The following is a 25,279-nucleotide window of genomic DNA, read 5'->3' as shown; positions in this document are numbered from 1 at the left end:
AGCTGCATCTCGGGCGCGCGTTTGGCGGGCAGACCCGCTCCCGGAGCCAGGTCGCTCGTTCTGTTCCTCCTCAAATAATCAGTAACCCCGATACCCCCACTGCTGTAAGCTGATTGCGTTGTATATTTTAGCTGTTTTATTGCTTGTTTAATTACGATCCCAGAGGCTCATTTTTCTAAATCCTTTTAACCGTGGGTGCGAATCCATTTGTATAAGACCCGCGGAAGGCCCGAGGCCCTCCTCTGCGCCTCCCCGTGGCTGCGGACAGGCTGTGCCCGGGAGGTGTCTATCCCCCATCCCTCGTCCCTCGGGTCTGGCCTCTCCCCAAAAGGGCGACGCGGTGCGGGAGGGGGCGTCCCAGGGGCCGCAGGGCTCTGTCCACCTGCCCAGGGGTTCTCCGTTAGGGAAGGTGGGGGGGACGCGGGGGCTGGTTTCTCGAGAGCGTTCGTGGGGTTTATTGCGACAGGGAAACTCAGCTTCTGGCAAACACAGAACAGCTTATGAGCCCACTCGGTTTTGAGGACCACCCACTTTCAACCGGATGCCTCCTTACAGGACGATCCCAGCGGGCTCCCCTCCTCTGCCTCCTGCTCCCAGTGCCTCCCCTTGCCTCATCCAGTGCTGGTTTCTTACCAGCCTGTGACCTTTGACTTTGAGGGGAAGTCCTGTCCCGGGACTGGCTCCCATGGGCTCCTGCCTGCCGGCCTCAGTTTCCCCAAGCCATGCTGTTTCGCCAACGTCTCGTGGAGAGGGTTTTCTGGCCTGCCTGGTGGCGGTGCTCCTGCTCTCTGAACAGGCGTTTGTGTGAGGCCCCTGGGCAGGTCACACAGGTGTCACAGCCGCAGTGACTGTCCTGGACGTGGCGCCCCCTCCACCTCTGGACACCAGATGTCACTGCCCTTTGCTGATGTGCTCAGGGCCCGACATCCAGGGTCACTCTGAGCTCCAGGGGGTTCAGACAGCCGAGCGAACACCGCGAATCAAAAGGAAGTGGAAGCTTTCAAGCGTGGCTTCGATATTGGCGGCAAAGTCCGTGTCTGACTCTGCGTCGCTGTGGTTTGAGTGGGCCACCCGCCACCAGCGGACCGGAGGTGAGCACCCTGCGGTCGAGTCAGCCGCGTTCTTCCGGGGGACCTGGCTGCACAGACCCAGGGGGCGGCGTTCTGGAGGTGGTGTGTGTGCTGCCTGGTGCGGCCTGATCAGTGCTAATTTAAGAACAAAGAGCAGCTCAGGGCTCCGTGTTTCTTCACAGGAATAAACAATTTTAGTTGGGGAGAAAGAGGGCATAATTCCTAATAGTTAGCTAAGCAGCCGAATATTTTTTAAGAAATGAAAATTTAATAAAAGCCCCTGGTGAAATTCAAGGGTGTGAACAATAAGCATAATATTTTATGAAAATGACCCCGTATTTAAAACCCAGCACTATATGTTATGCATTGTAGCACCCAGTGCACATCTACCTTTTAGAAAATTAAAACACATAAATTCTGTTTAGTGTTTGATACGCGCTGCACTAGCCGAGAACCGTAATGCCCTAAAACCTTGGGCTGCTTTCCACCTTTCATAAATTCCTGGGTAGATTCTATACAAAAATAATTTTCAGGTCCGCGGCTCATTGTTATTCAAACGTGATTGATCGTCGTCATTTGCCCAGCTCGGGAGTTAAGTGCCCCTGTCATTTCCAAAGAGCATAATTGGGACGTTTCACAGGTCAGTGGTGGAGACAGGCTTCCCTTTTGATCAGTGTTAGACTGATAACAAAAATTACAGTTTCCAGTGATTAATGTCTCCCGTGCTTCCCAGATGCACAGCCGTGGGTTGTACCTAAACAAAGTGCATTTGCATCTGATTATGCCTCTCCGGGCGGGCGGTGGCTCCTGCATGGGCGTCCCGGGCCCGCAGGTACGGCCGGGTCACCGGGTCGCTGCCGGGGCCGCCACCAGGCCCAGCTGTGCGGGCAGGTGGGCGCTGCCGGCGTCTGTGACTTGGCCGGGCCTGGTGTGGGGCCAGCCCGAGGCCTCCTGTCCCCTGGGTCACTCAGGCTCTCCGTCCCCTGCTCAGGCCTCCGCTGTGCCTCTGAGGTGTGCTATTGAGAGAGGTTTTGGTGGTGCAGGCGTGTGTCACAGGGCCGTTCTTCCAAGGCTGCTGCTTTGTACCTTCAGAGGCCTGGCAGTCTGCATTCGCGCGACGGGGGCCTCCGTTCTGGAAGTCTCCTCCACTTGGTCTGAAATCGGCTGCGGCCGTCGTGCGGAGTAGGCCGGGCTCCTGCTGGGATCCTCTCCCTCGCGTCCTGTCCTAGGGCCACAGGGGTCACTGAGAAGGGGGGCGAGGAGGGGGCTGCACAGGACCAGCCTCAGAAGCCCGATTCCTGGGTGTGCGGCAGCCTCCGCCTCTGCTCTGCCACGGACTGGGTGCTGCAGAGGGTCCCGGTGCCCCAGGAGCGAAGCAGGCCCTCCGGGCGGGCTAGGGAGCAGGTGGCCCCGCCCAAAGGGAATGGGCTCTTCGGTGGCTCTGTCACGAGTGACTCTTAAGGGCAGGTTATTCCAGCAGCACAGGCACACCACTGTCCCCGGGGGGCCTGGCTTGAGCTGGACGCCACCCTCAGCTCGGCCCGGAACCGGGGGCATCTTGCCTCTCGCTGGGGGAGACGTGTCTCACGGGGCCCTGAGAGCACGTCTGCTCCGTGAGACCTTGAAGCCGGGTTTCTTGCATGAGTTTCAAAGGGAACGAGGTAGTGGGGCAGGTTTACGTGTGGCTGGACGTGGACCCCAGGTGGCTGGCCGGTGGAGGAGCCACGGGGCTGGCCTGAGCTGAGGCGCAGGGCCTGGAGGCCATCTTTGGTGTTTGGTGCTGCCTCGAGCCCGTCGCCGAAACCCAGCCCGGAGCGAGGTCTCCCCCGGCAGGATCGGGAGCCTCCGGGCCCCTGGGCTGTTCTCACACACAGGTGTGTTTCCACAGACGGGCCCAGCGGTCAGGGACGAGGACGAGGACGAGGACGAGGACGACGACTTCATAGAGGTCCCAGAGAAGGAGGGCTATGAGGCTTGCGTCCCCGAGCACCTGCAGCCCGAGTGTGGTGAGTGCGGCCGGCGGTGGGGTGGCAGGAGCCAAGGATGCTGGGCCTCGGGCATGACCTCTCGTCTGGGGTCTGGGGCCCCCTGAGCAGGGGAGCCAGCCCTCGTGTGCGCCCTGCCTGGTGACGCTGCAGATCTGTCACCAAAAATCATGCCATCTTCCCCCTCGTGCCCAGGGCCCCTCTCCCAGGCCGGCCCTGTGCTGGGCTCCTGCCGTCCCCGAGTCGGGCAGGTGCCACCGCCCCTTCTGGGGGCACAGTCAGGCCAGCTCCGCACGAGGGGCAGCCCTGCTGGGGACACACGAATCCGGGGCGGGGGGGGGGGCGGCTCCCACGTCCAGGGGCTCGATTCCCGCTTGCGGCAGGGGCACCGGGCGACAGAGACTGCTGCCTCCTCCCTGGTCCCCGGGCCCCGCGTGGCGGAGCGCCCTTCCCTCCTTCCTGACTGTGGAGCCGCGGACGGTGGCGGCACGTCAGGCCCAGGACACCTGTTTGCCGTGGGGCAGAGCAAGGTTGCTCCTGGGCAGTGTCGCCCTGTGGTTTCCTTGCCAGCGGCCCAGGGTGATGGCGCACGGGGCCGACCCCTCATGTCCAGAGGAGCCAAATAACCGCAAAACAGGTGGATGTCTGCCCGAGGCTGTGAGGCAAAGCGCAGGTGTGTGAAGAGTGTGGGTGGTTGGCAGCCGCTCAGGGGTGGTGCTGTGGCCCGTTAGGGGCCTCACGACCCGAGCAGCACAGCCAGACCCGACGCCTGCCGTCTGCCAGCCAGGTGACCTCTCCCCAGGCGCCGGCCTGCACGTGCGTCCCGCCCTCTGCTCTGGCCGTGCTGACCTTCCGTTCGTGGCTTTTTGGGCCCCCCCCACCGACCACTGGGGGGCCCTCCTGCCCTTTGGTCTTGTGTGTTCTTCTGCCGTCCCTGGGTTCTGCTGTCCTCCCACCGGAGCGGGGGCTCCCCGTGGCCAAAGGCCTCACCCGTGGCCAGGCCAGAGCCCAGCAGAGGCCCGGCCGCACTGGAGGCCGCTCGTGCCCGGGCTGGGACGGTGGGCGGTAGCGACGGGACCCCCGGGGAACGGCCCCCCCCCCCCCCCCGCCCCCCCCAGTCCGGTCACTTCTCCGGGCCTCTGCAGCCCGTGCCCGAGCGCCTCCTGGGGCGTGCCCGCCACCCTGTTCTTGCTTCCCATGCCTGGGCAGGGTGCCCGGCAGTGGTCGGGCCGCGAGCCCCTTGGCCCTGCCTCTGGGGCCTGGGAGCCCACGCTGACCCTCGGCTCGTCCTCCGCTGAGCTCTTAGTGCCGCAGCTGCTTGTCCTGGGCCCTCTGCAGTCTCGCTTTGAGGGCCCTGAGCCCTTCCCGCGGGAGGGAGAGCTTCCCTCTGGCCTGTGGCTTGTGCTTGGTGGCCGGTTGTGAGGAGAGCAGTGACCACAGCCGTGGCCCGTGGATCTGCCTTACCACCGAGGGGCTGGCACGTGGTCTGGCCTTGCCAGCCTCCGGCGGGGGTGGGGGAGCTCCCGCCACTCCCACTGGCCGGGTGGTGAGCCTCCCTGTTATCCTGCTAATCAAGAGTGGCAGAGGGGGGGACTGGGTGTCACGGTGCCGCTCACAGGACACTCGATGGGATCCTGCCCTGCCGCTGTGTGACAAGAAAGCCCCGGCCCCACCGGCAAGAGCAGTTGAGCACCGAGCCCAGCTGAGTCCTGCTCCCGGGTTCCCCAGGTGACCACAGAGGGCGAGCGCACCTCCAGGGGTTCTGTCCGCTCGTCTCCCCGGCCGAGGCCCCGGCAAGACAGATCAGCTGTTCCCACTGAGGTATTTCTGGCCCAGAAAAACCCACAGGCCTACAGCGTGCCCCGTCCCTCCGCTGAGCCCCGGAGCGTTTGCCCTGCAGGAGGAGCAGGTTAGCAGAATGCCGCCTCCTGTCACCTGCACCTGACACCCGCTTCCTCATGAGGCCCGCGGGGCCCGTGTTGGGAGAGACCCCGCCGGTCTTGCTGCCACTGGCTCACCCCTTTTCTGTGGAAGGCTCACGACATGCTGTCTGTGACCCGGAAGGGAATGCTAATGGCCGACGCGGGTCAGGGCCCGGTGCTGTCCGTCCGTCTGTGTTTGCTAAACTGAGTCCCTTCCCGGACAGGTGGGCTGCCGAGGGCCTGGCCGGCGATGGAGCAGGGGCCCCGGGGACGAGGCCAGCCCCATACAGCCCAGCTGGGGCGGGGGGGGGGGGGGCGCGGGCACAGGGTCCCAGGGGCGGTGAGAGTCCCAGTGAGCTTGGGGCTGGGGCGGGGGCGCTCGTGACCTGGGATCGGCTGCCGAGACGGCTGTGCGCCCGGGCGACCCCACCCTCAAGCACGCGGCGAGCCCTTGCGGGCCTCCAGGGCCCTGGGGGTTTCCGGACAGAAGTGTGCCAGGGCGCGGCAGTTCATAACGCTGCTTTATATTCCGTCACTGTTTTTTCAATTAAACGCAGGCGAACCCTGCAGTAGATTCGTCTAAATCCACACGGCTGAGGACGCTGGCGCTCTTTCTTTCTCAGTCCTCTCTCTGAATTTTCACCAAGGGGCTTTTATCTTCCCCTTAATCCTACCATTTCTGTCAGGACATAATCTCTTTCTCAAATTTACATTTTAATTACAAGGCCAGCTGAACCAGGTAAAATCAATAGTGTCAAGCTCGGCGGCCTAACTCCGCGCGAAGCCGCAGCCTCTCCATTTCCTGCTATCGATTCATCTCTCCCGCCCTGTCTGCCTTCGCGCTCCAGGCAAATGGGTGCCACTTGGTCAATTTAAACAAAAACGGGGATTTGGGCGTTTTTCTGACGCTTTCTGAAGGCGACCGTGGGAGTACCTTTGAGCCACGCTCCCGCTCCCGTACTCGAGTCGCACGCCCCTGGGACGGGCGGGCGCAGCTGGCGGGGCGGGGCGGCCGCGGCCTCGCTCTCCTGGCAGATGCGCGCTCCCGGGCCTGAGGAATGCCGTCTGCTTTTTGGGGTTTTCCTTTGAAAGTGTGTCAGCAAGATTGATTTTCTACAACGACGTGAAAGTGGTAGTGTTTTTTTTCGTGCCCTGAGTATTTACTCTGCCTTAACACGCTTACCCATCTTTTTAATGGTTTAAAACAACAAATCAATGAAAAATATATTTCATTCTTGTAACTCTTAGGAATTCTCGTATCGATCCTTGGGCTGTGATTGTATCCATCTAAATGCCACAGTGCCCACTTACCGGTCTTGCCCACCGCCACCCCCCTGCACCAGGCGTGCGCGTGTGTCGCGGGCACGCTCGCCGGGCCACCGCGACGGGCCCTGTGGCGGTTAGCGGTCCACCTCGTCCACGTCCCGAGTGGGGGCGCTGGGGGGGTTTGGGGAGCTGGAGCTAGGGTGTCGTGGTGATGAGGGAGCCTGCTTGGGGTCCCCAGCCTCGGGGGACCCAGCACGCCCGAACGGCTCTGTCCTTTGCTCTCAGCCACGGGAGCCTGAGAAAGGGCAGCGGGCGGGCTCGCTGGTCTTCTGGAGCGAGCGCGGGCAGATGTTTCCCGCGGAGGGCCTGCGGCCTCCGGGGGCCCCGAGAAACCAGCCGTGCGACGGCCAAAGCCGTCTGCCGCCGCCCACCAAGCTGCAGAGGGCGGGCAGCCGCCTCCGGGCCGAGTCCCTCGGATCCTGCCGCAGAGAGCCCGAGGCCACCTGAGGCGGGCGCGGCCCCTCCTGGTGGTGCTGGCCCAGCGAGGCCCTCCCTGGCGCCCTCCCCAGGGGCCCTGGCTCCCTAGCAGAGTGGCTGGGCTGAGTCGGTAGTCGTGAGTTCGTGGGGGAGGGGGCGGTGCGGAGTGGAGTGTTCAGTGGGACTGTCTACACCACCAGTCTGTGGGCTCGGGAAGTGCGCACGCCTGTGCGCTAAATACCTCGTGTCCGTGTCCGTTTCTGACGTCTGGGGTCTCCACTGCCCGTTGCTGTGCACCCTCTGACCGCTCCGTGGCCCCGGGACGTGGTCTGGGGACGCTGCTCCTGTCCGGGGCCCGTGTGCCCGGAAGGGCCCCTGGGATACAGCGTCCCGCCGGCCCGCCGCGTGGGCCCTTTTGGTCTGCCCTGCGAGGGTCCGCAGAGCCCCCGTGCCGACTGTCAGCGGTCCGCGCTCCTTGCCGCCTGCAGAGTGAGTCCTCCCTCACGTCCTCGTTCCCGCTTTCTGCTGACCGGTGGTTTTAGGTGGGTCTGGTGTAGACAGCAGGTCGCTCCGTGTTTTAAGGCCGGTCGGTCTGCCTCTCGGCTGATGGTGATCCGTTTAGCGAGTTGTTACTACTTTGCTGCCTGTGCCCAGTTTCTGTTGTTTTCTTTCTTCCACCTTTTATGCGGTAGGATGACGTGTCTTCTGGTTTTGGAAGTATTCGTTAAATGTTAGTGAAATGGTAAGGATGTTAATTTTTCTGAGGGCCGTTTTGAAAGATTCATCCTCTGTCCCATGCACTGCCCTCGTCACCACGCTCGAATGTCTGTCCTGGGCCTTGGTCTGCTGGCCAGCCCCGTGGTCCCCTGACTTTTACAGAGCCAGTCACATCCCCCCCCCCCCCCCCAACCCCGCCGGCCGGCCCAGCCCAGAGCTCCCTCCCCTCCCTCCCGGCCGATTGGCTGCTGCTTCCGGAGTGTTTTCAAGGCAGACCTTCCTGTGTGCTCCCCCCAACCCCCCCCCTGCCAAGGGGTCTTGGTGGGAGGCTGCCCCTCAGGCTGGCTGCAAAAGCTAATAGGAGAAAACGCTGGAAGTGTGATTGGCTTTTCCTTCAGTCTCCTGAGGCCTCGCCCCTGCCTGCTCGCTGTCACGTCACAGGGAGCGTGGGTCTTCGAGTAGGTCTTTCCGAGCACCCGCCTCTTCTGTTCAGAAGCTTTGTGGGTCTCCTGCAGTCCCTGTAACTCTAACAGCTGGGTTTCCCCCACTCTCTCCTTCCTGACACCCGGCAGGCCCTTCCGATCTTTCCCACGTTTTCCAGCAAAATAGCGCTGCCTCCTTCTCGGGTCTCTCACCCTCCAGTTGTCTTTCTGTCCTCCTGGGTCCAGGAGCGAGGGTGCTGGTGTCCGTGCGTCTGCTCTCCCCACCTGGGAGAGCCCCCCCCCGCCACCCCGGCTTCATGCCCGCGTGCCGCCTGGGGGTGCCCGCCGTTCATGTGTGCCCCTCCAAGTCCCGAGCTCCTCGGCCCCGGAGGACTGTGCAGCCTGCTCGACCTCGACCTCTCGTCCTCTGCCTGGGACACATCACTCAGCTCGTTTCCTTCCTTTCCTGGCAGCTCACGGTCCTCACGGTGTGAGCCATGCTCGGCCCGCGGGCCCTCAGCCCTTCGGCGGGGAGAGTGCTCAGTCCAGGCCCCTGGCTCCCACAGCGAGTTAGGGGGGGTGCGATGTGCTTGGGGTGGAGCGCCCCTGGTGTCCGAATCCACACTCCGCCCCGTGCGCCCTGGGGCGCCGGCCCGCACGGCGACTGGGAAGGGTGGCCTCTGCACCCAGCGGAGAGGGGCAGCAGGGGTCAAGGCAGGGCTCGGTAGCGTTGAGGAATCTCTCACCCTGCCCTGGGGACTTGGGGGATCTGGGGATGGATGCCGGCCCGCAGAGGTCGGTGGCCTATTAGCCTCTCTTCTGCCCGCGTCCCGTTGAGGTGTCGGGAGACCCCAGCGCGGTGGCCTCATCCTGCTGGCGGCAGACCAGGCTGTCTGTGGAACGTGGCCGAGGGTTTGGCAGTTGGAGGGTTTGGCACTAACACGTGCGGTCACTAGCGTGTTGTCACCGTGAGGTGGGGGCGTGGTGGCCCCAGGGGTCTGTCCGGGGTCGTGGGAAGGGTGGTGGGGAACAACACCTCTCTGTTCCAGGGCTGGAGAGGGACCCGGCGGCACGGGGCTCACAGGCCCGGAAGAGGATGAGGAGGGATGAGGAGGCGCAGGACCCCACCTGTGCTGCCGCCCAGCTGCACGCGCTGCACGGACGCTTGCCCCCGCCCCCGAGCCCCAGGTGACCCCCGGGTGCCCCGCCTCTCCCCAGAGCGCGGGCCGTTGTCCTCGAGCTGTTGAGGCCCCTTTGGCCCCTGGGAGGCGGTCCCCGGCGTGCGCCCGGGCCAGGGGTCATGAGGTGTACAGGGGCTCGCGGAGGGCCGTACCATAGCCACCTTGTGGCCGTGGGGCGTTCAGCTCCTTGCACAGCTCCCCGGGGACGGCTGGGGCCCGATGCTGGGCTTCCCGCAGGCCCAGGTGTCCGCCCGGGAGCCCGGGCCCGAGTGTGCTGACGTGGGGGCCCGTGTCTGTGCCCGGGGGGGGTGGAGGACACGAGGGAGAGGCGGGTGGCTGTGGCCGGCTCCAGGCGTGCACCGTCGGTGTGTCCTGTTCTCGGGGCCTCTCCAGGGCACCTGTGGGACCAGAGGAGGCTGGGAAGCTGGCCGCAGAGAGGGCCCGGGCGCCTGTCGTGCCCTTTGGGGTGGATCTGTGCTACTGGGGCCAGGAGCAGCCGCCGGCCGGGAAGATCTTCAAGTGAGTGAGTGTGTGTGTGTCGGGCACCCACCCCACCGCCCTCGCCCGGCCGCGACTCTCGCTCCCTTGCCCCGCAGTCCCTGTGGATGCCAGGAGGGCGTGGGGACGCCCACCACATGGCACGGGTGTGTGGCGGCCGTGGAACCGTGTGCAGTGCGTGTCTGCACTCTGTCTGAGGTGCCCTGTCGCTCGTCGTGCTGCGTGGTCTGGCATCACCCCGGGAACGAAGGATGGGCTGCCGGGCCCTTTGTGACCCCTCGCGCTCCTTCAGTGCTTCTGCACCCCAGCCCCTTGTCACGGCCACCCCACCCACCCCTTGCCCGGTGCTCTCAGACGCCCCCCCCCCCCCCCCCCCCCACGGGCCAGGCCTGGGGTTCTGCCAGGAATTTCTGGGAAGCTGCCCCCTGGCCGTGCTGGCCTTCACTTTCCGTCTGGGGGCCGCCGACTGGAAGGGGCACGATTTCCATCTGCGTGTTCCCCGGGCTAGTCCCACTCCCGCCGGGCCGGGATCGCCCCTGAGGTCTCTGCTCTGCCTCAGGGCTGCTGGCCTTCAGCTTGTGGCACCTGTGGTCGGGTCCCAGGGTCTCTGCGGCGTGCCCTCGCCGGCCGGGCCGGCCGACGGCCTCCCTGCGGCAGCGCTGAGAGTCTGGTGTTGCAGGTGTCCCTCTGAGCACCGCTTCTGGAAGCCCAGTGAATCGCACGTGGAAGTGGACAACGCCAACGTCTCAGAGATGCTCCAGAGCCGCTACATCACCTTCGCGGGGAAGTTTGAGCCCGTGCGGCACCGCTGCCGCGCCCCGAGGCCCGACGGCCGGCTCTGCGAGCGCCAGGACCGGCTGAAGGCGAGGCGGGGACCGAGGCCGGGAGGGGCGGGGCGGGGGGCGGGGGAGGGGGTGCAGTGCCCGGCTCCAGCCTCCCACTGCCGCGCTGGCCGCTGCCGCCCCAGGGAGGGCTTGCCTGTGGCTGTCACACGTCGCTCAGGTGGGGACTTGTGCCGGGGTTGGGAGCTGGGGCGCTCCGCACTTTTTCCGGCGCCCTCGCTTGCTTAACACCGCACCTCCTGAGCCCGGTCCATACGGAACACGCCGGGCGGGCGGCGGGTGCCGGACTGCCGTGGGCCCCAGCCTCCCCCCTCCCTCGGCCCACCCGCCTTCACAGACGTACCCCAAGAGCCCCTCCTTTTCGGGGTGTGCGAAGGAAGGGGCATTCCTGTCCCGCCATCCGAACTGCTCTGTTCTCTGCCACAGTGTCCTTTCCACGGGAAGATCGTCCCGAGAGATGACGCGGGGCGGCCCCTCCGCCCGGAGGACAGGGCCTGGGAGCAGAGGCGGCTGCAGCAGCAGCAGCAGCAGCAGCAGGCAGGGCGCCCGGGTAGGTCTGGGGGCTGCGTGGGGACGGCCGGGACCCTCCCCATGGGGTCTTTGTGGCCACCTGCCACCAGCGTGGTCCCGGCTCACGGCGGCACAACTGGGACACAGCGGGGTGGTGCTTTCGCACAGCTGCCACCTGGAGACGTGGATGTGCTCACGGCCGGAGAAGGCCGCGTTGTTGGCTGGTCGGTTGTTTGGCTTCTGGGCTCTGAATCAGTTTTTTTGTTTTGTTTTTTTAAAATATTTTTTAACGTTTATTTATTTTTGAGACAATGCGAGAGAGAGTGCAGGCAGTGGAGGGGCAGACAGAGGGAGACACAGAATCCGAAGCAGGCTCCAGGCTCCGAGCCGTCAGCCCAGAGCCGGACGCGGGGCTCGAACTCACGAACCGTGAGATGGTGACCTGAGCCGAAGTCGGGCGCTTGACCGACTGAGCCACCCAGGCGCCCCTGAATCAGTTTTAAGGAGGTGAAGAAATGGAGGCAAGAAGAGTTAATTGGCTGAAGCCCGGGCTCCAGGGAGGAGAGCAGTTTGCTTCCCGCCAGGCAGACGCACTTGCCCACGTCCCCTTGCCCACGTGTCCCCCGTGCGGACCTTGTGCCCCCTGCCACCCCGCACGACCGGCTCGCTCTCTGCATCGGGGCGAGCTGCGGGCACGTGCAGGTGCGTGCGTCTGTGCCCGTCTGGGCAGGAGCGAGTGGGTCCCGGGCGGGTCCTGAGGCCTCAGGCCTCGGGAGGCTAGGTCTCCACAGAGGCCGTCTCAGGGTCCCGTCCCGTAGGCTAGATTCAGACAGGACGGTGGACTTGAGCCATGTAGGCACCGTTTTCAGGACAACCCAGGGAACTTGTCTCATCCCAGTACGGGTGTCCATGCCCTGTGCTGGGCACATGCCATGTGCTGGCTGCCTCCCGGCTTCCCAGGACCCCTGAGGAGCAGGGCCAGGGGGCGTCACCAGAAGTGGCCGTCACGGGGCAGCGCACGGGCACACTCCCCAGGCCCCTGATCTGTCTCCGTGTCTCCGTGGTTTGTCCAGCCCGGGCCAGTGTCTGAAGGCCCCGGGACTGCCTGGGGCTCTCGCTCACCTGAGAAAGCCCTGTCGCAGACCCAGAGCCCCGACGAAGGGAAGGCGGCCGCGTGCGCGGGGGGCAGCGCTGGCCTGCACGTGAGGGTCCCAGCCAGGCTGTGTTTGTCGTCATTAGTGGGGTTTCTCCCTTTGACAGATGTTAGATTTCAGGCTGACACCCGGGGCAGTGGATGGCGGCGGGGAGGGGCCCCTGACCTGCTAATCCGCAGGGTGAGGCCTTCCCTGGTGGCTCACACTCAGGAGCAAATTAAGTGCCTATTTTTTGTGTCAGCCCCGAAGAGCGGGTGGTTCTCCAGCCCTCGGCGACTTGTTAACAACAGGTATCGGGGCTGCGGCCGCGGGCCGGCGCTGGCCAGTCAGATGTGAAATAGCATCTCTTTACTAACTACAGTATCGATCCCCGCCTCCCTCGCACGCGGGGCAATTTTCTTTTCCCTGGCGCTAACCTTGGTGACAATGCGCGCCGAGCTCCAGGGCCCGTCAGCGCACAGGAAGGCCGCGCGGCCCCGGCTTCTATTGATTTTCTTCAAAGGCTTTTAAATTGGTCCTTCATTTTACTGAGATGCTCATTCCATCTCCACCGGGCGCCGGCATTTTCTGTTGTGTTTAAACAATTGCTCCATTCACCGGGCTCCTAAACTGTGGCGCCTTCTTATTACGGGAGATAAACTGTTTAGACACTTTTCCTTAATCTCGGATTAATCGTTCCTGGGCCTGAATTGTGCGGCCCTGTATTCCTTCACTTCAAAAAATCAACTTGGGGAGGCCTGGCCATCTGTCTGTCTGGGGCGCACAGCCCAGCCCTCTGACCCTGGGCCCTGGGGTTCCCGTCGGCTCTGTGGGCAGGGCGTCCGGCACCCTCCTGCGGGCCAGGGTCGGCGGCCACAGGTCTGGGCACAGGAGGGACATCGTGCCGTCCCGCTCCTGCCCGGGATGGCCTTCCTGGGACGGCCAGCATGGGCAGAGCAGCCCCCACTGGGACCGGGAAGCCGAGAGTGAGGTGGGCGGTAGCCGGGCCTTTGGAAGCCGAGGCCGGGAGCCCCCACCATCGGACAGCAAAAGCTCCCCTCGGTTCTGGCAGGTGAGCGCGCCGACCTGGCCTCGGTGCAGCTCAGGGCTGGTGAGGCTGGGCTCTGGGACCGGGTGACGCGTGTTTCCCCTCGGAGCGCTGTCCCCCACCTCATTGTGTGGCTGGGCCGTGCCAGAAGGCACGTGGCAGGAAACTCAGAGCTGTCTGGGTGAACTGACCCCCGTGTTGCTGAAGCCCGCGTCCGGTTCTTTTTGGACCGATAAGAAAGAAGGCTGTGCCCGCGCTGACCCCTTGGCTGTGGCCACCGCTGCCGCACGCCCCCACCAGCCAGCAGACGGGCCTGGCAGCCATATTTGGGGGCCTGGCGGGGCACAGTCCAGCTGGAGGCTGGGAAGCAGCCTGCAGATGGCACTGTCCCCCAGCCACCAGCCTCAGCTGCCTTCCTGCCTGAGGGGTCAGTGGATGCAGCCGGAGAGGCTGCTGGGTCCTGTCCCAGCCCCCTCCTGGCCTCTGTGGGCACAGGGGCCTGCGGGGCACAGGACGGTGGCGGGGGGAGGGTCTGCCTTGCCCCCCGCCCCGCTATCCCCAGCCGAGCCGGCCCCTACAGCAGGGAGGGATCGGGACTTGAGTAGGGACGCTCTGGTTAGTGTCGGGAGTTCTCCTAAATCTCGAGGCCTCTTTGCAGAGTGGCAGGACCCCGAGTTTATGAGAGACGTGGAGGCCGCCACGGGAGTAGACCTTGGCTCGTCTGGGTCCAGCGGGAGAGGCAGAGGAAAGAGGAGGAGACGCTGTGGCCTCACCGACCTGAAGCAGCAGGCCGACACTGCCCGTGCGCGCATCGCGAAGAAGGTGTTTGCTAAGTAAGAGCTTCTGGCGGCTTCCTTGCCCCCACCCCCTGCGTCTGGGGGTGCCGGAGGGGGGTGACTGGACTCCAAGACACTGGCAAGCCTGGGGCCCCGACTCCGCTCTACCACGCGTTTCTCCCGCTGACCACCACGCCCCTGGGTGGGACAGGTGCTCCTAGCCAGCAGGGGCAGGGCCTGGAGCCGGTCACCCCGAGGGTCACCGGTCAGCCGTTCCCCTAGGGGTGGGGCTTCGCGGACCGGCCGGCCAGCACATCCTCATTTCCCAGTGAGGGGCTGAGGCCTCAGCGGGGGCTGCTGGCACAGAGCCGGCCCTGTGTCTCCTTGCCCAGCTGACCTAGAAGGGCCGGGCGCTGGCCGGGCTGGGCTCTCTCGAGGTCAGTGCCCGGGGACGTCCACCTAGTGACCGTGGGCAGGGGAGTCGCTCCCAAGGCCGGTGGGACCTGCCACGCAGGTCTCCGCCCCAGCACTTGGCCGGTGCCACGGGGAAGTGGGTCAGGGCCTCGAGCCAGCGCTGTCATTGCCTGCTCGCCACTGTGGCTCGCCAGAGCCACCGTGCTTATACAGGTGCCGCCAGAAGGAATTGGGGGGCTTGTTCAGGAAGCCTGTGAGGCTGTCACTTCCTGGGTCAGATTTAGGCACAGGTCTTAACAGGCACCTCAGACCGTGCCTGCGGGGCAGCCTCCTCCAGTAGACCCTGGAGGGCATTTGGCTCAGTGTCCTGGGCAAGGGAGGCCCTTCTTGCTCTCCTGGCCAGCGTCGCCGTGTACTTGGCCTGAGGGGACGGGAGCACGGCTTCCTCGGCGCCCGCACGGAGCCCCGAGGGGCAGGGGGGGTGCAGCACCTCCTCACTGCTGGCGCGTCGTAGGAGTCGGCGTCCTGAGGAGGGCTTGGCCCCCAGCCTCCGGGCACGAAGCTGGCTTCTGGTGGATCAGCCGCGGGTAAAGGGCACCCTGGGTGCTGATGCCCAGAGGAGTGCCGGCCAAGGGGCCTCTGCGCCCGGCACCCTCCCGCCACGCTCAGAAGAGCCTTCGGGCTGGCTCCTTGCAGCAGCTTGGTGGCCTAGAGCTCGTCTTGCTGGAGGGCCGGGGTGGCAGCGCCCCTGGGGCCGCGCCCAAAAGTCACGTGGGCACCGGGCACAGGCCCTCGGCCTCACAGCAGCCGGGCTGGGCAGCGAGACACGCCCGATCCGCCACTCCGCGTCTTCCTGCCGCACGTTTGCGGTGTTCTCCTGCGGCCCCACCTGAGGTGGGGGCTGGCTGGGCGGGGAGGGGGCTCGGGGCGGGGGGGAAGCAGGCCGGGCGGGGGCTGGCTCTGGCGCTTGGTTCTGGCGCTTGGTTCCGGGGTGCAGCCTGGCTCTGGCGAGATTCGGGGTCCCGGGAGGTGCTTTGGGGGTTCAGGGAGCCCACAGGGGTGGTGCCGAGGTCGTCGTTAGGCTCTACACGGGTAGGGCCCAGCTGCTTCGAGCTGCAGGGAGCCTGGGTGGCCGGAGTGTGGCAGCCACCTGCGACCGGTGCCTCAGCCCAGCCAGACCGCAGTCGGAGCCCAGAGCCCTAGCCGGGGCTCCCTGATCACGCCCTGCTTTGCTTTCCCCACAGGGCAGCCGTGCAGAGGGTCGTCACGGCCATGAACCAGATGGACCGCAAGAAACACGAGAAGTTTGCAAACCAGTTTAACTACGCGCTGAATTAGAGGGCCAGACTGGGCGTGTGTGGTCCCCTCTGGCCGCAGCTCCTCTTCGCCCTGTGCCAGCGCTCGAGGACGGGCGAGCGGGCACGGGACCGGGTCGCCACCACAGCCACCGTTCCTGTGTGTGCTTCGTGTGAGGAGTTAGCGCGTGTTCTAATTAAAGTGCCCCAGAGCTATGGACTGTCCCTCCCGCGGGGGTGCCACTGTCCTCTGGGCTCCGTCTGGCCCGAGAGCCTGGAGGACACACGGGCAGCTGTGTCTCAGTGGGGCCTCTTACAAAGCCTGTACGTCTTACGACGTGGCTCGGAGTCGATGGGCCACGTGTGACCCCCGGCCCCCGCTTCCCGGCCTCTTCCCTGGGCGGTGATCGCTCGGAGGGGCTCCAGGAAACCCACACTTGTACGCGCACACCGTTTCTAAGACGAACACGCCGGAAGGGAAGCGCTCACGGCGCTGTGCCTTGTGCCTCCGACGCACACGTGTGGGGTGGTGGCTCTGCGTTAGAATGCCCACGGCTACCTCACTGCGCTTGTTCTTCCAAGGACCGCGTCACTGAGACAGAACCCACATACCATAGCATTCACCCTTTCAGGACGTACAACTTAGTGTCACTAAGTGCGTTGACAGTGTTGTGCGACCCACACCACCTGATTCCAGAACTTTGCGTCACCGCAGAAGCGGCCCTGTCCCCGTGGGCAGGCGCGTGCAGCACCTCTGGATTTGTCTGCGGGTTTGCGCCCTTTCTGGACGTTTCACGTCAATGCCTCTCGCATCCGGCTTCGTCCGCTTAGCCCCATGTCTCCAAGGTTGTTCCGTGTGATAGAATATGCCAGAACTCCAGCCCCTTTTGTGGCCTAGTGATGATACCCCATTGAGTGGATGCCACACCCTGTTTATCTGTTCATCACGGACATGTGGGTCGTTCCACATCGCTCGTCTATTACAAATAATGCTTCCGTGAACGTTTGTGTACAGGTTTTTGTGTGGACATGTATTTTCATTTCTTTTGAGTTTACACCTAGAAACGGAATTGCCGGGTCATATGGCGACTCTGTCTGACTTTTGGATGAACTGCTGAACTGTTCCAACTCAGAGTTGGACCATTTTAACTCAGCCGGACCATTTTACTTACATTCCCACCGCAGCGCGTGAAGGTTCCAATTTCTTGTCTGCGCTTGTCCACACTTGTTATTGTCTGTAATTGGCGTAAAGTGGTGTCTTGATTTGTATTTTAGTCTGTATTTTCCTAATGACCAGCGGTATCATTTTTTCGTGTGTTTGTTGGCCATGGAAATACCCGTGCAGATCCTTTGACCATTTTCAGTCGGATTGTCTGTTTTGAGTTGTAAAAATTCTTTATCTATTCTGGATGCCGGATCCTTATATCGTGTGCCAATATCTTCTCCCATTCTGTCTCACTTCCTCAATAGTGCCCTTGGAAGCACTAAGTTGTTACTTTTGATAACATCCAGGATCTGTTTTTTCTTTTGTTTCTTGTGCTTCTGGTGTGCTAAGCAGCATGGTCTGATCCAAGGTCATGATATACCCCTATGTTTTCTTCTAAGTGTCCTTATCGGGTTAGCTCTTAAATTCAGGTCAGTTTTGTTTTGAGTTAGTTTTGTATATGGCGTGAGGTAGGGGCCCAACTTTGTCCTTTTGTGTGTGGAGAAGATTATTCTTTCCGACCCACTGAATTATCTTAACACCTTTGCTGATTGTCGGTTGGCCATAAATGTATGAATTTATTTCCGGATTCTCAGTTCTGTTCCACTGACCTATATGTCCTTATGCCAGTGCTGCAGTGTCTTGATTAATGTAGCTTGGTGGTAAGTTTTGAAACCTGAAAGTGAGTCCTCCCTCCAGCTTTGTTCTTTTTCAAGACTGTTTGGCTGGCCTGGGTCCCTTGCATTTCCAAATGCGTTTTAGGGTCAGCTTGTTAGTTTCTGCCAAAAAAAAAAGGCAGCTGAGATTTTGATAGAGGTTTTGTTGGATGTAGGGGTCACTAAATACTTAATACCTAGCTGTGTGGCTTATGCACTCGGGGTCTCATGATCGTCAGACTCTTCCCCAGCTTCTTTTAGCAACGTTTTGTCGGTGTCCACATTTTGCACTCATTTTGTTAAATGTGTTCTCAAGTATTTTATTCTTTTTTTTTTTTTTTAACACTTATTTATTTTTGAGACAGAGAGAGACAGAGTGTGAACAGGGGAGGGTCAGAGAAAGAGGGAGACACAGAATCTGAAACAGGCTCCAGGCTCTGAGCTGTCAGCACAGAGCCCGACGCGGGGCTCAAACCCACGAACCATGAGATCATGACCTGAGCCGAAGTCGGACGCTTAACTGACTGAGCCACCCAGGCGCCCTATTTTATTCTTTTTAATGCTGTTGCAAATGTAACTTTTTCTGAATTTCATTTTAGATTGTTCTCAATTTATAGAAACTCAACTGATTTTTGTATGGTTTTGTAGCCTGAAACTTTGCTTAACTCGGTTAATTCCAATACATTAGCACGTGCGTGCAGACTTCTTAGGATTTTCTCAACACGCAGTCACATCATCTGCAAACAATGCTTCCTTTTCAGTTCGGATGCCTTCGTTTTTTTCTTTTGCCTAACTGCTTTGGCAAAGTAGAAGCCTCGGGTACAGTGTCGACAGTGGACATCCTCACCTTGTTCCTGGGCTTGGGGAGAAAGTTTTCAGAGTCTCACCCCATGGTACGGTGTGGGCTATGGGCTTTTGAAGATGGTTTTCGCCAGGCTGAGAAAGTGACCTTCTAATTCTACTCTGTTGAGTGTTTTTGTCTTGAAAAAACGTTGCATCTGTCAGATGTCCATCCATCTGTCTCTACTGAAACGATCATGTGGTTTTTGTCCTTTATTCTGATGATATGGTTTATTATGTTAATTGGTTTTTGTACATTGAACCACTCTTGGCTTTCATGGGATAAATCCCACTTGGTCGTGATAATTCTTTTTATGTATTGCTGCATTTGGTTTGCTAGTGTTCTGTGATTCCATTGACCTGGTGTGTAGTACTTTGTTAAGGACTTTTGTGTCTGTATTCATAAGAGATATCAGTGTGTATTTCTTCTTGTGCTGTCTTTGTCTGGCTTTCGTACCAGAGTACTACTCGCCTCATAGGTTGAATTGGGAAGTGTTCCTTCCTCTCTTGCTTTTTTTGGGAACAATTTATGGAAGATTTGTGTTAATTCGTTAAGCATTTGGTAGAATTCGCCAGTAAAGTCATTTGGTCCTGGACTTTTCCTTGTGAGAAGCTGTTTTTTCTTAATTAACTGATTATCTTCATTTATTATAGATCTGTTTAGATTTTCTGTTCTTCCTTGAGTCAGTTTCAGTAGCTTTTTTTTTTTTTTTTTCCTTAACGTTTATTTTTGAGAGACAGCGAGAGACAGCATGAGCAGGGGAGGGGCAGAGAGAGGGAGACACAGAATCTGAAGCAAGTCCAGGCTCTGAGCTGTCAGCACAGAGCCCGACGCGGGGCTCGAACCCGGGAACCGTGAGATCGTGACCTGAACCAGAGTCAGACGCTTAACCGACTGAGCCACCCAGGCTCCCCAGTTTAGTAGCTTCTGTATTCGTAGGAATGTGTCCATTTCATATAGGTTTTTTATTGTAATTTGTTGATCTCAGTGGTTCATACTATTCCTTTACAGCCCTTTTTATTTCTGTAAGTTTGGTGGTAACATCTATTCTTTCATTCCTGATTTTAGAAAATTGTCCTCTCTCTCTCTAAAATTTTCTTGGCCAGTCTAGCTAAAGGCTTACCAATTTTACTATCTGTTCAAAACCCAGCTTTTGGTTTTGTTGATTATTTTTCTTATTTTTTCATTGTTTCATTATTTTCTACTCTGTTATTTATTTCGGGTTGCTTTGGGCTTAGTTTTCTCTCTAGTTACTTGAGATAGGTGATTAGCTTACTGATTTGAGGTCTAGCTTCTTTTTCATTAGGTGTCTACATCTGGAAGTTTCCATCTAAGTGCTGCTTTAGCTTCATCGTGTAAGTTGTGTGTGCTCTGCCTCATCTTTATCTCCAAGTATTTTCTCATTTTTCTTGTGATTTAAGAGTTGGCTTAATTTCCACATACTTGTTAATTTCCCAGTGTTTTTCTGTTACTTAATTTCTGATTTCATTCCACGTAGCCAAAGAACACATCATGTATGGTTTCAGTCCTCTAAGACTTATTTTGTGTATGCGCTATCCTGGAGAATGTTCCACATGCACTTGAGAAACTATTCTGTTGTTGGGTGTCGTGTAGACACACGTTAGGTTGAGTTGGTTCGTAGCGTTGCTTACCTCCTCTCTCTCCTTGTTGGCCTTCAGCCCAGTTGTTCTACCCATATTGAGAGTGGGGGATTGCGGGCTCCGGCCATTCCTGTCCAGTCGTTTCTCCTTTCATTTCTGTTGGTTCTGCTTCATGTGTTTTGGGGCTGTGTTGTTAAGTGCACATATGCTTATACTATTATTTCTTCCTGATATACCGACCCTTTTGTAACACAGCCTTCTCTGTCTCTAACAGCTTTTGTCTCTAAGTCTCTTTTTGCGTGATACCGTACGCCTTCTGGTGGTTGTTTGCGTGGTACATCTTTATCTGATTCTCACGTGCTCCTTATAGGTGGCATGTAGCTGATTGTGGCTTTTCATCTGTTCTGCCGATCTCTGCACTTACAGTGCAGTTTACTCCATTTACCTTTAATGTAATTACAAAAAGAAAGATTTACATGTGTCACCTTTCAGCTTCTCTACACATCTTTTTATCTCTCTTTTCCCCATTGTCCTTTTCTTGTATGTTGGATGGACGTTCACTTAATCCCCCTGTGCCTTTCACTGGGTGTTTGTTTTTGTTTTGGGGGCAATTTTTTAGTGGTTGCTCTGGAACCTGCAGAGTGAACGACTGAATATGGTCTAGTTTGGATTCGCACCAACTTGATTTCAGGAGCATTTGCTCTAACATAAGTCTGTTCCCTCCCAGCTTCTTTGTGCCGTTTTTTGTCATACAGATTACGTGTTAATAGATTGTGAGCCCGTCAACATAGTTTTGTGATTATCGCTTTATGCGGCCCTTTTGACTCAGATGGGAAAAGAAAACGTTTACAATCAAAAATACATTTATTCTGTCTGCTCTTTGGCTGCGTGGTTGCCTTTACCAGCACTCTGTGTTTCTTCTTGTGGATTTGACTAGTGTCTCTCACTTTAGCCTGAAGGGCTCCCTGCAGTTATTTCCTGTAGGAGAAGTCTGCTAGCAGTGAATTCTCCCCATTTTTGTTTATCTGGAATGTTTTCTTCTTCGCTTCTGAAGAATGGCTTTGCCGGATTTTGAAATCTTGGTAATAGTCTTTCTCTTCTAACACTTTGACTGTGTCATCTCACTGCCTTCTGGCACCCATGGTTTCTCACAAGAAGCCAGTGTTCACCTTCTAGAAGATGCCATGTACACAACAGGTTGGGGCTTCTCCCTGTTGTTTCCAAGGTACTCCTTGTCGTTGACTTTTGACAGTTTGATTGTCTTTGCTTGTGTCGTCTTTGAGATTTGTTGAGCTTCTTGGATTTAGAGGTAGTTTTTCATCAAATTTGGGAGGTGTGGGGCCATTTTTTCTTCTCCTGCCTCTTTCTCTCTCGCCTGTCCTTGGACTCCCATTATGTGTATGTCAGCTGGTTGATGATGTCTCTCTGGTCCCTGAGGCCCTGTTCATTTTTCTTCATTCTTTTTTCTGCTCCTCAGAATGAACGTACTGATCTGTTTTCAAGATCACAGATTCTTTTTCCAACAAAAATCTAATGTTTAGTTGCTCTAATGAATTTTTCATTTCACCTATATTTTCTGAGCCCAGAATTTCCATTTGGTTTTTCTATAATGTCTTTCTTTTTACCAATATTCTCTATTTGGTGAAACACCATTCTCATTTTCATTCTTTATACGTGTCTTCCTTTAATTCTTTGAACATATTTATCATAACCGATTTACAACATTTGTCTAGTAAGCTCCACATCTGGGCTTATTCAGGGACAGTTTCCATTGAGTGCTTCTGTCCCTGTGTATGGGCCACACTTTCCTGATGCCTTATGTGTCATAATTTTTCTGTTGAAAATTAGACAGATAATACAACATGACAACTCTGCAAATCGGATCCTCCCCCCTCCCCCAAATTTGTTGTCACTGTTTGTTTAATGTCCTTTCTGGACTAATTATGTAAATCTGTATTCTTTGTTACGCTTGGTCACTGGAGTCTCTGTGGTTAGCTTAGTGATCAGCTAATGATGGAACAGAGACTTCCTTAAATGCTTTGACCCAAGAAGTCTTGTGGTTTTGCAGACAAGCTGTGTGTGCATGTGGGGCTCACTTTGCTCAGCCAGTGAGTTCTCACCGAGAACTCACACTTCCTGCTTGCACAGGGCCTCGAGTTCAGCCGGAGGTGAGAGCTAGGTACTCCTCAGGTCTTCTGAGGTTTTTGACCAGCCTCTCGTTTGCCCAAGCGCATGTTGCCTCTGTGGGCGGCCGCCTCATTAAACAGTGCCACTGATTGTTTGCAACAAACCCACACTCGGCCACTTGAGTCAGGCCAGAAAAAGACCAGCCTGGCGAATGGATTTTTTCCAGGCAGCAGCCAGACAGGTCAAATGGTGCCAGTGCTCTGAGGGGAGGGCTTCGGGGGGCTCCACACCTCGTCTTCACCTCCCAGTGACTGCCGGACTGATTTCCACAGCCGCTGTGGCTGTGAGGCTGCTGGGTTTCAAGGTCACACTGCAAAGCAGGAGAGGGACTGGGAATCGCCAACCTCCCACCATGACTCAGCCTATCGGTCCAGGTCTCTGGTTAATTTCCAGAGTCTTGAAAATGTTAGTTTTGGCCGTTTCCCTCGGGTTCTGTGGCATTTTGGGCAGGAAGGCCCTTCCTAGCCCTTGACCGTTCCCCGAGGTCCAGCACACGGCTTGCACACACGCATCCACGACAGCCACGGGTGTCCGTCTGGGTCCCCGGGATCGCAAGCGCGGAGCCCAGTGGTTGTGCAGCTGCCACTGTGCTAGTTGCCGCGGGACCGCTCCATTCGCTTTCCCAGTGGCAGCAGCCTGCGAGGACGCGGACTCCCGGAGCCCCGGGCACTCAGCGGTGGCGGCGCCGGGTGCTTGCCCCGTGGAGCAGTGGCACCTTGGAGTTCTGGTTGATGTGCCTCTTAGGGGGGTGAGCTACTGGGCATTTCTCCTGTGGCAAAGTCCTGGTCGTTTCTCCTTTTCTGGGAGCCGGATGTCCATATCCTTTGCTCGTTTTCCTGTTGACTTACTAACTTGTGTGTTGTAGGAGCTCTTTACTGGTTAAGACAAGTAGCTCAGGGGCGCCTGGGGGGCTCAGTCGCTTGAGCGTCCGACTTCGGCTCAGGTCGTGATCTCACGGTCCGTGAGTTCGAGCCCCGCGTCGGGCTCTGTGCTGACAGCTCGGAGCCTGGACCCTGCTTTGGATTCTGTGTCTCGCTCTCTCTCTTCTCTTCCTCCACTCATGCTCTGTCTCTCTGTCTCTCTCTCTCTCTCTCTCTCTCTCTGTCTCTCAAAAATAAATAAACATTAAAAAAAATTTAAAAAGAAAACATGACTGCTGGGGCACCTGGAGGGCTCAGTTGAACGTCCGACTTCGGCCCAGGTCATGATCTCACGGTTTGTGGGTTCAAGCCATTCATTGCTTCGGGCTCTGTACTGACAGCTCGGAGCCTGGAGCCTGCTGTGGATTCTGTGCCTCCCTCTCTCTCTGGCCCTCCCCCGTTCATGCTCTGTCTCTCTCTGTCTCAAAAATAAATAAACGTTTTTAAACAAAAGTAGCTCAGTGTGATGAGCCTCGAGTATTTGCCGTCTGCCGATTCTGCGATCGCCATTCGGCGAGGTGGATTTTGTGTGCCTTGCATCTTCCCGACCTCTCCTGCCTCTTGTGTTTTGTGTCCCTTCCCCACTCAAGGATTACGTCAAAAAATGTTCCCACATTTCCCGGTACTTTTTTGGGCTTCATTTTCACATTTTGCTCACTGATCTATCATTGGTTTTGATACAAAATATGAGCCCGGAAACCCAGTTTTCATTCCCGATAGGTGGCTGCTTGTGTCATCCATTTCTAACAAGCTGCCTCTTCTGCAGACGTGGAACACCGCCTTTCTCTTAGGTCGACACCCAGGGAAGACAGAACTTTCTTCTGTCCCGTCAGCCCGCCCGTCTATGTAGTACATGCTGTTTTGATTACTGTAGCTTGGTCCTGCGTTTTTACGTCAGAGATGTCTTTCTGTCCGCTCTGAGGCAGTTAGAAAACGAGGGGTGCGCTGAGGGAGGAGGAGGGATTTTGTGAGACTTAACTCAGGCCTGAGTGCCTCTGTGTCTCATCTGGTGCTGCCTCTGCCGGAGTTTCCTGAAGGACAGGCCTGCGCGCTCGTGTGTTTCTAGCTGGTGGGAGAGCAGGCCCGCTGGCCTGGTGCAGCGCAGACGCCCATGGCCGGCTTGGAGCCGGCCTGTGGTGACAGGCCCCGCGAAGGGGCTCCCAGCCCAGAGGAGCGAGGGTGGGGCCGTGGCACCTGCATACCTCAGCCCAGGAACGTGGTCCTGAAGGGCACTGCTGCCCCCGCCCGGGCAGGCCGGCGGAACAGCAGAGGGATGGCAGGAGGGACGACCGGCAGGGCCCAGGGAGCATCATTGCAGGGTCGCAGCCTCAGGACTGGGGTTGGACGGAGCTTACAGAAACGGTGTGTCACAGAACCGGCTGCGCAGAATGGGAAACCCCCGAGTGGCCCTGGCTTGTATGTGTGCCTCTCAGGTGAGCGCCCCAAGCTGGTGAGAAGCCACCCACGGTGCCATTGGAGCCTCGTCTCTTCCCAGCACCAGTGCGTAGGCCTTCCATTCCCCAGGCTACCTCTTGGCCCAAGATGGCCGCTGGGGCTCCAGCCATCACAGGGTCTGGAGAAGGAAGGAGGCACGGTGGGGTGTGCCTCCATTTTCTGTGAAGGGCCTTTCCGGGAACCCCTCTTGGGAAGGGAAGACACACACTGCTTGCATGGCCTTGGCCAGACTTGATCATATGGCAGCACCTAGCTGCCCAGAAAGCAAGAAATGGGGATAAGCCTCCAGCTACCATTGGCCCGTGTCCGGCAAGGGGGAGAATCTGCCCTCAGTAGGGCTGCTCTGAAGGGGCCATCAACAGGTGTGGGTGGGACGTGCCATCCTGTGGTTGTTACCTGCCTGTGGGGGGTGGGGCCCTGGAATGGACCCGTGTCCCTCCACGTGACAGTGCCTACGTCCCTGAGAGTGACCTGCTTGACCCTCCCCTCCCTCCCCCCTCCCCCAGCTGGTGCCCCTGGTGCCCAGGCTGTCTGTCAGCCTTCCCTCCCCCCCCCCATCCCTCGAATAGCCTAGGGAGGCCCCTCTGAGCTGAGTGACACTTCACAGAGCCCTGTGAACCTCAAGTGACCCAGGGCAGAGAACTGGGGACTCCACATTGGGCCCTCAGGGGGCCACTTTGGGACGGGCCATGTGACAGATGAGGCTGGCTGATTGGGAGCGGGGGCGTGTGGTCACACGTGACTAACCGCGGGCAAGGGAGGAAGGGCGGGAGGGGCACTGCGACTGGTCCGGTGACAGCGCTAGACACACCGGGGAGGCCTGTGAGGCTGAAGACATGGCCCCTCTGCTGCGGGGCTG

At 58.8% G+C, this 25,279-nt stretch overlaps 1 protein-coding gene across 2 annotated transcripts in view; it reads left to right on the top strand.

Moving 5' to 3' along the window:
- The window catches only part of UVSSA (UV stimulated scaffold protein A), a 29,058-nt gene extending 11,271 nt beyond the window's left edge, over positions 1-17,787 (top strand). For both annotated transcript variants that reach the window (XM_042937132.1, XM_042937133.1), the window contains exons 8-14: positions 2,959-3,076; positions 8,909-9,047; positions 9,434-9,559; positions 10,218-10,401; positions 10,807-10,930; positions 13,730-13,904; positions 15,506-17,787. In XM_042937132.1, coding sequence (XP_042793066.1) covers positions 2,959-3,076; positions 8,909-9,047; positions 9,434-9,559; positions 10,218-10,401; positions 10,807-10,930; positions 13,730-13,904; positions 15,506-15,599 — 960 coding nt within the window. In that variant the 3' untranslated portion in view covers positions 15,600-17,787. The remainder of the gene's footprint in view (positions 1-2,958; positions 3,077-8,908; positions 9,048-9,433; positions 9,560-10,217; positions 10,402-10,806; positions 10,931-13,729; positions 13,905-15,505) is intronic.
- Positions 17,788-25,279: the final 7,492 nt, after the last annotated feature.

Source organism: Panthera leo, chromosome B1 (assembly GCF_018350215.1).
Source record: "Panthera leo isolate Ple1 chromosome B1, P.leo_Ple1_pat1.1, whole genome shotgun sequence".
In the NCBI taxonomy this organism is placed as follows: Eukaryota; Metazoa; Chordata; class Mammalia; order Carnivora; family Felidae; genus Panthera; species Panthera leo.
This window is presented reverse-complemented; position numbering and strand designations above follow the sequence as displayed.